Genomic DNA, 14,066 nt, shown 5'->3' on the forward strand with positions numbered 1-14,066 from the left:
TAAAAAAGACATTTCCAAAACATGTCTTTAAAATTTTTAGTCAAAATGGATTTCTACTAAAGTATGAGTTGAGAAGCGCAAACACTGCAGGTTCTTGGGAGAACATGTGATGATAACTGTGCCCCTTCAAGGTTGTGGCCACCAAAGCCTCTTTTTCTCTCCCATGGCAGGAAAACTGGACATGACCAGAAAGATCTTCACAAATACCAGGGAGCGGTGGAGGCAACAGAGTGTCAACAGTGCCTTTGCCAAGCTGAGGAAACTCATCCCTACTCACCCTCCAGACAAGAAACTGAGCAAAAATGAGACCCTTCGCTTGGCAATGAGGTATATCAACTTCTTGGTCCAAGTCTTGGGCGAGCAGAGCCTGCAGCAGACAGGGGTCGCTGCTCAGGGAAACGTTCTGGGGCTCTTTCCCCAAAAGCCCCACTTGCCCGATGTGGATGACAGATCTCTACTGAATGACTACCGAGTTTCTTCTCCTGGCCCAAGCCATGGGGCTCCCTAGGGTGGCAGGGACAGTCAGCACCCAGGGCAGCAACTGGTTAAAGAGTCACCTGCTCTCATGCTGTGGAGCGGTATGACACAGGAAGTGACTGGGATGGCAGCTGAGAACTGAAAGGACACTTGAGCAATATTGCCCTGGCCCCATTACCCCAGAACTTCAGGCAGACGAAACAAAACAAAACAAAACAAAACAAAAAAAACCAGTGAAACAAAACAGCTCTAAGTTTAAAACTGCCGTCTTGCTCATGACTGGATCTCAGATGAAAGAACAATGCTTGTTGCCCTCTGAGTATATTTAAAAGTTTACTTTGAAAAAAAGGAGACATGTTTGATTGAGGTCAAATACAATAAGTGTTAAGACTGATGAATAGAAGAGATAGCCACTATGGAAACCAACCCGGGAGAGCCATGGGGCCCTCTCTGGAGCAGAGCAGTGAGGATCATGTGTGTGGAAAGGCTCCTTCGACCTCTGTGGAATCATGATTTTCGACTTCAGTTGAGCCTTGTATACATATACTGTTTCTGAGGCCAAATAGTGGATTTCGTCCATGTAAGGAAAAAACCTTTTTAATTTGTGAACTGGACTTCACAGCTTTCTTATAGAAGTTAGCTAAACAAAGTAAGCCAATCCTTAGTTTGACATACTTGGTATTGACACTTTTAATTCAGCCCAGATTCATGCTGAGATAAGTCCTATAAAATTATGAAAATCCAAACACTGCCATTTTATGACTCACTGAGAGTAAACAATAGAAATAGAATACCAGATGCTAATGTACTAGTGCATTTGATTTTGTCTTCCTGCTCCCACAGAGCAATTGCTCATTCTTAAGCTGGGGCAGGGTAGCACCCAGTAAATCAGTAGCGTACTGTGGGTCTTATCACTACGAACCTCCCTGGTCCCTGGACTCAAAGATAAGTCCAGTAGCTGAGCCCCAAATGCAGATAATATCTATCTCTGGAACATTTTATTTCCCCAGAGATTTTTGGCTTTATAATATTTTGAATTACAGGTGGGAAATCTATGGTTTGTGGTTATAAATTTTCGATATCTACACAATATAGAAATTTAAGCTTCTTTGTCTCTCTAGAAAGTATTTTCTTTATAAGTAACAAATGAGGTCACTACATCACTAAGGTCAGTTTAGCTGGTGCACTTAGAGCACACCGGCTTCCCCTCTAAGTCCTTTATTTAATCTGTACTTGCTTAATCTCCCCACAGAAACAGTACAGAGAGATTATGGCACAGGGGCCCTCTGTCCTTAGACACAGAATTTTTGTGTGATACACAGAATGCACTTTTTCCAGCTTGCTGAGGCTTTTGTCTGTGCTCAGAGAGGGCCACTCCTGAAATGCTACAAGGACACCAAATGACACGAGGAAGTTGAGTTGTAATTACACTAAATGAGGGGGATGATTATTTCAAGAGCCCCTAGAGGAAATCCTTTTGAAGATGAATAAATCTTTGCAATATTATTATATGTGATGTGCTTCTTAAAATATTTATTCACCTCAAAATTTCTATAACAAGTTGTAATAAATTAACATCTGTTGAAGAAGAAGAAGGAGGAGGAAGAGGAGGAGGAGGAGGAGAAGGAGGAGGAGGAGGAGGAGGAGGAGGAGGAGGAGGATGAGGAGGAGAAGGAGGAGAAGTGTTATCACATCAGGTCCAAATAGCCATGATATGTGTGAGACTGGAAGCTAATTCAAAACTCTCTGTATGGTTTTCTCTAGTATCTTCATGTCGAGGCATGGTGGTCCTAGCAGTAAGATTTCATACTTTGAATGCATTATAGCCTACCGGATGCTACATCTGTTTATGTATCATTTATGGGTCTAACAGAAAAGTTAAGCCAAATTTTCTAACTATGTTCCTCTGTTCCTTGAACTAAAGTGAGTGTTTGGTCTTCTTTGGACTGTAATGGAAATGTTAAGCAACCACATCCAAGCAGGAACTTGCTTTATATAGACTGTCTGCTTGGTTACTCCATTTCACAGAGAAGAAAAAAAGGTCCAGGGAGTTTTAGAATGACTTTCTAAAGGTCTCAGGGCCATCAGCAAAGGTCTCAGACACAGATGCCGGTCTCTGGACCCTCTGTAGCTTTTCCTTAGTGCTGATCAGTCAACGAGTATCTGGGCTTGAAAACAAACAAAAGCGCCTTAACATTATGTTAACCTTTTCCTGAAAGCATTTAGTGATCTTCATATGCTTTTTGTGGCACAAAATTATCATGCTTTGTAGAATGTGAGTAGTTGTGCCAACCAAAGATTTTTTAAATCTCTTAGTATGTTTTGTGACCATTGATTATAATTTGCTATTTAACTGTTAATTTATTACAAATAAATTATTTAAGAAAATAAATCATTCTTTATTTTTTTTAATTATAAATAAGTACACTGTAGCTGACTTCAGACGCACCAGAAGAGGCTGTCAGATCTCATTACGAGTGGTTGTGAGCCACCATGTGGTTGCTGGGATTTGAACTCAGAACCTTCGGAAGACCAGTCAGTCCTCTTACCTGCTGAGCCATCTCTCCAGCCCCTCATTCTTTAATTTTTAAGTACAATTTCATCAACATACTAAGCATATTCACTTTTAGGGTCTCTGTCCTGACTTGAAAAAAGTCCTTTTCATAGTCCTTTAGAAAAAAGTTTACATCAACTGACATCTTTTCCCTCAGCTGACATCCTCACAGCAACACCCTATCTTCTTTCCCTTCCCTTCCCTCCTCTTCCCTCCCATTCCCTTCCCTCCCCCTTTCTTTCCTTCCCTTCCCTTCCCTTCCCTTTCCTTTCCTCTCCTTTTCTTTCCTCTCCTCTCCTCTCCTCTCCTCTCCTTTCCTCTCTTTTCCTTTCTTTCCTTTCCTTTTCTAGACAGTTTTACCACATAAGATCCCAGTGGTAAGACACCATAGGATAAGAATCTTGAAATCATGGCCATGAAGGCTGGTTAAGAGCAGCTCATGGAACATGGCAAGACATATTGTAGGGTTATTGGCAGGGAAATAGACATAATAGCATAGAGGGTAGATATCTGTCCAGCTCTAGTGCTGACTAAGGATTATTATATATTTAAAGGTTGTGTGTCATTTATCCCAGAACTGAATGACCAAAGGCAGGGTAGAAGCCCCTGAGTGAGAGTAAATATTTTCTACAGCACAGTCTAATGCTTCTCTTTAAAGTTTCCCATAATTACCATCCAATAATATCTCTTACAGCACCTGCCTTGTGAATTTCATCACCTAGGAATGGCTTGGCTAGCCAAAATAAGTATTAAATTATGCATACCATACTGCCATTGTCCTTAAAATGGCAAAAGATGAAAGGGGTTGGGGATAACGGACAGCTTAACTGCTGACCCACAGGCCAAAGGTTAGTCAAAAGTCACATCCTTGGCTAGAAAGGTCAACGGACAAGGAGGGATCTGAAAGTCCTATAGCAATGCAAAGTGAGGGCTTTGCAGCAGGTGTTAAGAAAGGCATGCTAGGCTGGAATGACCTACAAAGATCTCTGGAGGCCAGGGGCAGCAGAGTCTCAGGACCAATGCTGTCTTGTGCCTCACTTGAAGCTTACTGGCAACAGACAGACATGCATGGCTTCACTTTCTTATCCGTGTTAATGGCCTATTATAAAGAAGTTCTAAAGACACTGCTTTTGTACATAAGCCTCAGGTCCACAATTCACCAAATAACATTTATTGCAAGAATTTTAAAAATGCCCTCTTAAGAGATTTCCCTAGTAAGCTAATAAAAGTGACTGTTAATGGTTACCACTGAGGAAATTTTGTAAAATGTGGGATATAGTGAATATAATCCCATTATTTGATCTAAGTGATCATAAAAGAAATGTATAAAGGTATAATCAGAATTCTGGCCAGAGAAGTATGTCCATGAACTCAGTGCAGCGACACTCCAGTATGGAGTGTAGCTATGGTACAAGTAAGGCCAAAGGATTCCTTCAGTTCCAGAGTTCACAACCTGTGCAGTATAAGGAGGCCTTGTCTCTGGGGTAGATTCTTGCTCAAAGAATTATAGATATGAATATTTCAGAATTATATGTGAGGAATGCATGAATATAATATTAAGAATAAGACTGACAAAATTTTCACTACTTACTAGACACTGAACTCAAGAACTTCTAATTTTCATGATAATATTATATTTGCTAATATAACATTAATTGTATCCTATTAATTATATTTACTTCTTTTTTATGGTCCTGAGGAGTGCACTGGGATCTTGGGCATGTTTGGCAAGCACTCTACCACTGAGCAACACTCCCAGACCTAATTACATGCACATATTATATCAATATCATTGTTGACGTTTTACAAAATATCTAAGAACATATAACTGTGCAGGTTCACACTGCTGAATCAGAACTTTATTTTCAGCTGTTTTTATACAGAACTTGCATCATGTAAAGCCAGGGTGACTTTTCATGACTGTTTCATTCACATCTGCGTCCTTAATTCTTTTCGACTCTAACCATATCCACAGAATCTCCTGTCCAGGCAAACTTTTGGGTAAATAAGCACCAGAGTCCCCAGAAAGAGGGAGCTTCCTGTTCTGGAAGCCCCTGGCTGTGGCCAACACTCATGGACCTCTGAGTAGACAGCTGTGCCACATGTGGTATCTTCAGTACCATAGGTGTGGTGAGCTGTGCACCTGTTGGGTGCTAGCATGAGACAGCTCTGTGTTTTTTTCTAGTCCCAGCCTACAGATCTGTTTTGCCTCATCTCCCCTTACTGCTCCATAATGCAAGCATGGCAGATCAGGCCACTTCAAACACTCACTGTATTTCCTTCCACCACACTGGGTTCTCCATTTCTCCCTCTGTCCTGGTCTCAGCTCTCTACAAATGGAGAGATTGGAGGACTTTGTTTGTTTCTTTGTTTGTTTGTTCTTGTCCATGAAAACTTTTTATTTATGCTTTACATTAAAAAAAAAAAAAAAAAAAAAGAATCCCAGGATTTTTTTCCCTCCTGTATGTTTTCGTCTTGCCTCTTCTCATGGTCCATGATGCCAGCCGAGGTTGTCAGCACAATGAAACCAAACTGCAGTGATGGGAGCAGATTGTTCTGCCATTTCTCTAGGTCTTTAAGTTGAACATCAGATCTAGGGCTTATAACTCCACACTTGTTCAACCTTCCTGTGAGGTTCACACAATCTTCCCAGCTCTGTGATCATCAATGATCTCGAATTCGCCAGTGCATCTGTGCTTCATCATCACGGTTAAGAACCAAATGATGACTTTACCACACAGCCTGATGAGGACCTGGCATTTGCCTCTCTTCTCAGTGTTGTGGATGCTCTTGAGAGCATCTGCCAGAACATTCATTCGCACCATGGTGACCGCCAGGGAAGATGGCAGAAAGAGGGAGATGGGAGGGCTTAAGGGTTTACACAAAAATGTTTTCTATGCTGGGTGTAAGATGACAATCTTACTCTCTGTAAAACTTCTTTGTATCAGTTTTCTTTCTTTCTTCCTTCCTCCCTTTCTTTCTTTCTTTCTTTCTTTCTTTCTTTCTTTCTTTCTTTCTTTCTTTCTTTTCTTTCTTTGTTTTTTTGTCAGCTAATCATGTGCATGTGTTAGGTCTGAAAGAACTAGACAAAGAGGCCAGAGAAATGGCCCAGTAGGCTCTTGCAGAGGACTCAGTTTCAGTTCCCAGCACCCACATGGCAGCTCACAGCCATCTGTGAATCTAGCTCTGGGGATCTGATGTGCTTTTCTGGCATATGTAGGCACTGTGTGTGCATGTAGTGCATACATACACATCCAGGCAAATGCATATAAAATAAAATAAATATTTTTTTCTTCAGAGAGAGAAAGAGAGAGGGAGAGGGAGAGAGAATTAGACTTCTTGGGTTCAGAAAACTACTTTGGACATAGTCACATGACTACTGTGATCAAATTCTACCCTGGGATAAGTGGAATGCTATGTTGAAATTACTTGAATCTGCTCCAGAAGTCAGATAATAACTTCAGCATATTTTTAATATTTCACTAAATAAATCAAGATTTAATTTTACTTTATATGTGTATAGGTATGTATGTAGGTATGTGCACAGATGGCCCAGTAGGCTCTTACAGAGGACTCAGGCTCAGTTCCTAGCACCCACATGGCAGCTCACAGCCATCTGTGACTCTAATAGCCTTGTGCTGTTTTCTTTCTACACGTAGTGTATCCGAAAGAGTACAATTACACCAGAAACTGGGTTGCATGAACCGCCCCTCCCCCTCGAATTCCATCTCAGTGCAGCACAGAGGGTGAATTTTGAAAGAGCTGTTGGCAAATGAGGTGAGGTACCTGGAAAAATTCTGGAAGGATTAGATACCTGTCACCTGAGTTGTGAAGTGATTGTGTGTGTGTGTGTGTGTGTGTGTGTGTGTATGTGTGATCAGTGAAATCTGGCAGTACTCTCCTCTCATAGGCACCAGTGAGTAGCTAGAGACTAGTGAGTAGTGGAGACAAAGACTGAATAGCTTAAACATTCTAGCAAAAGCCATGGAGATCATGCCAGACCTTTGAAAATATTTTGAAGATAAAATTCACTCATAAGGTAGAAAATTGTGCTGAGGCTGGGGCATAGCTCAATGGTAGAATAAAAAAGAGCACAAGGTTTGTGCTCTAAGTCCTAGGTTCAAGTCCCAACCCCCAAAACAGACAAACAACCCCCCCATTCTATTGAATATGACATGTAGGGGAGGTATCCATCTATCCTCCCTCTTCTACACAATTTTCCAGTGGGCATATGCAAATAAAACTATCTTTTTCCTTCCTCCTTCTTAATTTCTTAAAGCCACATCCTATAGTCTTGTAAGAGTAAGTTCCAGGACAGCCAGGGCTACCCAGAGAAACCCAGTCTTGAAGCACTCATCCCCCCCACCAAGTGATTTTAAAGTTAAAATGGATTTTGGGGTTCCAAATTTTGAGTCATAGGAGCCATTACTCTGAGGCTTGTACCCTTTTGGATTCATGATAAAATCTTTCAAGGCCTTGTCTTTGATGTTTTTAATTAAATCAAAGTGTGAGGGAGGAGGTCAGCTGTGAACAGTCTCTCCCCATTACTGAGAAGAATTTATTAAGGGGCTGAAGATTCAGCCAGGGCTATGCAGTGAGACCCTGTCTAACATGAAGGAGGAGGAGGAGGAAGATGAAAAGAAGGAAGAGGTGGAGGAAAAAGAGAGAGAGGAAGAGGAGGTGGAGGTTATTGAAAGTTACATGAAGTACATTTGAATAGAGAAATATGACTGTCTTATCTCATCAAAATCTAAACTAGTTTTTAATGAGGAAGTGGTTCAAAGGCATGTTGCCCGGAGCTGGAATATGGAAGTCCTAGTCCAGTAGGTCTGTGACAGATCAACATTTCTTTCTTATAGAAATGATAGAAAACATATCCCCATGCTAGATAAAGAATTATCCCCAGAAAGAAGGAAACAACCAAAACAAAAAGCACAGATGCATGCATTGTCAGCTTTGTGTCCCAGTGTCCAAACACCCCAGTTAATCCCTGTAGAAGGGGGACAACTTTGTACTGGCTCATGGTTTGGGAGGTTTCAGAGCATGGTCTCATGCTCTTGTTGCTTTTAGGCTTATGAAACATTACACCATGGTGAACACATGGAGGAAGAGAACTGTTTATCTCTTGTTGAAGGAACCAAAGGGAAAGAGAGGAGAGGACTGGTACCCCACAATATCCTTTGAACACAGCCCCATGAGACCTAACTTCCTCCAAACAGACTCTGCCTCCTGAGGTTTCTACCACATCTCAGTAGCACCATTCTCTGTGGACCAAGTCTGAGAGACACTACAGATAGAAACTCTGTAGTGCAATGAATGTTGAAATCGATGTGAGCTATATTAATATATTTCCTTATACTGTTTTAATCTTATTTAATCACACTATACTTCTATTTCCATGTGTGGTCAAACGACATTCTTTTTCTACAGCTTGACCATGATACGAAATGTCTCTGAAAAGTCAGATTTCTTTTGGGACAGACCCTTACTAAAATTTGTGTGGGAAGGCACAAAAGTAACTTGTCTGTGTAGAGTGCCTTGTTTGACTTAGGACACCCTGCTCCACTTTCTCTGGTGCCACACAGGGGCTTTGGGAAGGGATGTACAAAATCGGCTCTCCTGAAGCCTCCAGGAGACCAATGAGCTCCGTTCTTACATGCTGTTGCTTATTCTTTCCCCTGGACAGGAGGCCTCAAGAGCTCAGCTCCTATCAGACTGGGGCTATTTTGTTCCTTGCCTTTATATTTGCAAAGCTTTTGAAATCAACTTGCTACATATCCTTTGTTCCTCCCTGAGTGAATGTGGGCTCTAACTTCAAGAGGAGAGACACTCACCATGGGAACTGGGGGCACACATGGCCTGGAGAAATGACAGGGAAGGCAAAATGGAGGAGAGGTAGCTGCTGGGTCTCACAACTCTGTGCTCTGTTCATGGCATTCATGATACAACCTTCCTGGACACACAGTGTTAAGTGTTATCTGAACACTCAGGTATGGGTTGAGAAGGAATCAAAGTATAAACACCTGCAGTAAATGTTAGTAACTCCCACTGTATGTCTACAGGGACAAGGATATTATAAATGCTGCTTTTGTCCTTCTAACCATGATTTAATGACTAAGTGCTCTAGCTACTGTTCCAAGGACTTGTGACTTTGAAGAGTCTAGCAGACAAACTTAAGACCAGGCCAGTGGACAGGAAGTGAAGGAGAAGGCAAGACACTGAACCAGGTCTGCTTTTTAGCAAAGACACGTTTTCTTTTACTCTTTCTTAGGCCTTTTAGAGGAGCAATGAGATGACTTAGCAGTTTAAGGGGCTTGCCAAGGAAGTCTTGCAACCCAAGGTCAAGGTTCAAACCCCACGGGCTCCACACAGTTGTCCTCCAGTCTCCACGTGCATGCACACACATACAGCTAAAATTAAAAAAAAAAAAAAATCCCCCTCCCCAAACAGTCTGGCCACTGAACTTCAGATCCATCTGCCTTGGTTTTCCCCCAGCACTAAGCTTAGAGATATGAACTGCCATGTCTGCTTTTTATGTGGATGTTACTTTAATGAGACAGTCTAGTCATCAAAATACCTGCCACCTACGCATCTAAGGATGAAGACCTGAGTTCAGAATCCGCAGCACCACATAGAAAGCTGGGCGTGGCAGGATGTATCCGTAACAATGATACTAGGAGGGCGAGAGTCCTGGAGCTTTCAGGCCGATGGTCCTCAGCTAGCCAATCAATTCATGTTGAGTTCAGCAACAGACAGAGCCTGGTTCTAAACACTGAATGAATAAATAAATAAGGTGGAGACTGATAGATAAAGACACCCAATATTGAGCTCTGGTCTCAACAGGCACACATGGGCACAGGCACACACACACACACACACACACACACACACACACACACTCAAGCACAAATACACACACTGAAACACACATACACACACATCATTTGATTGAGATTCAACATTTATTCTTGTGAACATGGAGTCATTTTTTATGTTTCCAAATAATGACAAATTTGGTCACACCCACTAACTGTAGAGAAAACCATAGTCAATCGATTTCCCTGACTTTGCCTATTAAAAATGATTGAATTGCTCAGTTTGTCTATTGTGGTTTTAAATGCAAGTTACCCAGCAGCTGAAGATGACTCCCACCATCTATATCACCACATAACTTTTTTTTTTCTTTCTGTTTCTGTTTTTGTCTTTTCCGGAAGCAAAGGAAGGATGCAGACATTCACATTCAGAACCGACTAAAATCAAACACCCGCTGAACTTGATTCCCTTCTCGAATAAAGTCAAGCCCTTATCAGTGTCTTGCAGAGATTCTCAGATGTTATCTCCGCAGGCCAGATTAGGAGGCTAACACTCTCAGTGCTGAGTAGGAGCCAGCCAGTCACTCTCTTCTGTCAGCAGCCCTTGCTCCAGCAAGCCAGATAAATCAATTAATAGAATGCAGAGCTGCTGTCTTGCCTTCCTCCTCCCCACACTTCCCTCCCCCAGGCTCCCGGACCCCTCAGCCCCCTGTCTAATACCATCTGAGAGTCCTTATTTACAAGAGGGCTTGTGCAGGTGTGAGCATTCAGGCTGCCCGCAGCACAGAGGGCAGCACAGAGGGCAGTGGCCACCTCTCCCCTCCTCTCCTCCGGGCTTCCCCCTTTGTGAGACACTTTTCTTTTCTGCTTTTCAGACCAAAGGCCCCCCCTCACTGGCTAATCTAATCGGATTATGCTAATTTGTACTTCACAAACCTAAACAGCATAACCAGGCTCTGCAGAGGGTTAAAGCCGAGGAGAGAGAGCCACAATGACTTTGGCAGTAAACCTACCCCCTGAGAGTACGAAGAGCAATGTCGATCCTGTGTTCAGCCTCACAAAGCTGCCCCTCTGGGAAGCCCACAGTTTAGAGTGTCCAGGCTCTGCAGTGCTAGGGTCAGAGCATGGCACACAGCAGGCACAGACAGGGCCAGAGGGAAGGTACTGTTTCTCCTGGTGTGTGGTAAGCCCCCTCTCCCCATTTGCTCAGTTACCCCCGTGGATAATCAATTCCTAACTGATAGACCAAAAGCTAAGATGCAATTCTACAAGCTGCCGGTGAAGGATGATGCTGGGTTGTAGAAAGGACGAGCTCTGGGATGTATGAAGTTGTCTGGGACTTACTTATTATTGCACTTCAGAATTTCAGCACTGGTTGGGGTAAAAATATTTTAGGTACAGAAACTAGAAAACATGTCCACAGGACGATACACTTTCTCTCTTGTGTCTGCCCCTGTGAAGTCAGCTCTGTGACACATCGATGCATCTTCTACACCCTTCTGGGTGTGTCTTTTCTCTTTCTTTTCTTCTTTCTTCTTTTCTTTTCTTTTCTTTTCTCTTTTTGGGGTGGTGGTGGTGGTGGTGTATGTTGAGATAGAGTTTCTCTATATAGCCCTGGCTGTCCTGGAATTCACCCTGTAGTCCAGGCTAAATTCAAACTCAGAGACCTACCAGCTAGCCTTAAAGGCATGTGCCTCTACTACCCAGCCTAGGAGTGATGCGATTGATGTTTTTATTAATTTTATGCCTTGCCAAAATATACAAATGTGTTACCTAATTTTAATAAATGGACTGTGAGATTAACCTGGTAAGGTAGGGAGTGGCTCAATGGTAAAGTGTGGATGTTTTGGTCTGAAGATGAAATATCCTCCCCCATAGGCTCATGTTTGACCAGCTGGCCCCCTGTTGGTGATGGTTGTTCAGAGGTTTTGGAAACTTTAGGAGGCAAGACTTAGGTCACTTAGGTCTTTAGAGGTAAGTTACCCAGATTCCTCTTTGCTTCTCATCTGCCAAGAAATGATGGTCTCTGCTACATTCTCTTGTAGCTAAAACATCTCAGCCAGGCAACTGAGGACCAAGAAAGCATGGCCTGAGAAACCTCATGACAAAATAAAGTTGTTCTTTCTTTATATTATTATTATTATTATTATTATTATTATTATTATTATTATTATTTTGTTTTTTTGAGACAGAGTTCCTCAAACTCTGTCTCAACTCTTGGAACTCACTCTGTAGACCAAGCTGGTCTCAAACTCAGAAATCTGCCTGCCTCTGCCTCTGCCTCCTAAGTGCTGGGATTAAAGGCATGCGCCACCACTGCCTGGCTCTTTAGATTATTTTGAGGGTTGTAGGGTCAGGTAATTTTGTCACAGTGACAAAAATTTAATTAAAACAATTTGCTTAGTGAGGCCCTAGGGTCAAATTAAATAATATTGCTACCTTTTAAAAGATTTTTATGGGGGACTGGAGGGATGCCTCAGAAGTTTAGAACACTGACTTCTCTTCTGAACATCCTGAGTTCAAATCCCGGCAACCACATGGTGGCTCACAACCATCCGTAACGAGATCTAATCCTCTCTTCTGGGGTGTCTGAAGACAGCTACAGTGTACTTACATATAATAAATAAATCATTATTTTTTAAAAAAAAGATTTTCATGTATGTGTTTTATGTATGTGGCTATACTGTCAGACACACTCTCTTCAGACACACCAGAAGAAGGCATCAGACCCCATTACAGACAGTTGTGAGCTACCATGTGGTTGCTGGGAATTGAACATGGGACCTCTGGAAGAGCAGTCAGCACTCTTAACTGCTAAACCATCTCTCCAGCCCCTAGTTGTATTTTTAAGCTCTATTTTTAAGCATTGAACGTGAGAGTTACTGATGTTAAATGGATCCTCCAAGAAAGTTCATCTAAATCTACTTACTGTTCTCACTCCTTCCCCAGCATCCTCCTTGTGAAGGCCTGACCTCAGGAGGTCAAGAGTACCATTCTCTTACAAGGCCTTTTGAGACAAATGGGTTTCAAATTCAGAATCCTGTCTCAGCCTCTCAAGACCTGGCTGGTATTACTAATGCTAGCCTCTCAAGTACAGATTGGTGTTACTGGTGTTGACCACTAAGCCCAACATGAACAGCCTTTTACAGGACCTTCATGCATGCTGTATAGTTGGAAGCACTACATGGTGTTCTCAAATGGTAAGGTGAGATCTACAGGGATGGAGGTGTTTGGATAATAAATCCAAGAGACCCATGAAAATGAAGACTTTTTAACATACCATTCAAAGCTACTTTTAACATACCACTCCGCAAAGAGGGATGTCAGCACAGAGGTAAGCAAACCTGACCGTGGGCTAATGTGACATAAGACAGTGTGGCTTTTTTTTTTTAATGATTTTTTTTATTATTTTCTTTATTTACATGTAAATTTCTCCCTTCCCAGTTTCCCCTCTAAAAAACAAAGAAACAAACAAAAACAACAAAAACAAACCCCAGCTGCCTCCCCACTCCCCATGCCTGCCACCCCACCCCTCTCCTGCTTATTGGCCCTGACATTCCCCAACACTGGGGCACAGAACCTTCACAGAGCTGAGGTCCTCTCCTCCCATTGATGATCGAATTTGCAATCCTCCACTATACACACGCTGCCAGAACAATCAGTCCCACCATGTGCAGACCTTGGTTGGTAGTTGAGACTCTGGGAGCTCTGAGGGTATTAGTTAGTTCATATTGTTGTTCATCCTAAGGGGCTGCAAACCCCTCAGCTCCATTGGTCCTTTCTCTAACTCCTTCAGTGGGGATCCTGTACTTAGTTCAATAGATGGCTGTGAGCCTCTACATCTGTATTAGTCAGGTAAAGACAGTGGCTTTTTAAGGTCCTGGATGTAGAGAACTTCCCTCTTCTCTTGCCCCATTGTCAAGTTTTCCATCTCAATGACTGAAGGCACAACGCCTTGTCTAATGAATCATGTAGGGTTAGAAACTGCCTCCCCTCCCCGCCCCGCTTCATGGGCTCAGTCAAATAGCAGACAGACTACTTGTGACTTTCTAATTCCCAGAGTTCTGAGACAAGTAGGCACCTCAGTCAGCCAGGAAAAGGAGGGCCTAGTGTTTCAGGCTTGCCTGTAATTCTGATGTGTTCTCAATACACCACATGTTGAAAAGGAGCCATAGCAATCTATTCCTTAAAACATCTCCTCTCACTTTTAGTCCTGACTATTT

At 42.4% G+C, this 14,066-nt stretch overlaps 1 protein-coding gene and 1 pseudogene across 1 annotated transcript in view; one reads left to right on the forward strand and one right to left on the reverse strand.

Annotated features, from left to right (window-relative positions):
• The window catches only part of Tal2 (TAL bHLH transcription factor 2), a 6,183-nt gene extending 4,193 nt beyond the window's left edge, over positions 1–1,990 (forward strand). Inside the window, exon 2 of the mRNA XM_031377432.1 lies at positions 171–1,990. Within this exon, the coding sequence (XP_031233292.1) occupies positions 182–508 (327 nt within the window). The 5' untranslated portion in view covers positions 171–181 and the 3' untranslated portion in view covers positions 509–1,990. The remainder of the gene's footprint in view (positions 1–170) is intronic.
• Positions 1,991–5,468: 3,478 nt separating this feature from the next.
• On the reverse strand, positions 5,469–5,868 carry LOC116096029 (annotated as a pseudogene).
• Positions 5,869–14,066: the final 8,198 nt, after the last annotated feature.

This window comes from Mastomys coucha, unplaced genomic scaffold (assembly GCF_008632895.1).
Source record: "Mastomys coucha isolate ucsf_1 unplaced genomic scaffold, UCSF_Mcou_1 pScaffold18, whole genome shotgun sequence".
Classification (NCBI taxonomy): domain Eukaryota; kingdom Metazoa; phylum Chordata; class Mammalia; order Rodentia; family Muridae; genus Mastomys; species Mastomys coucha.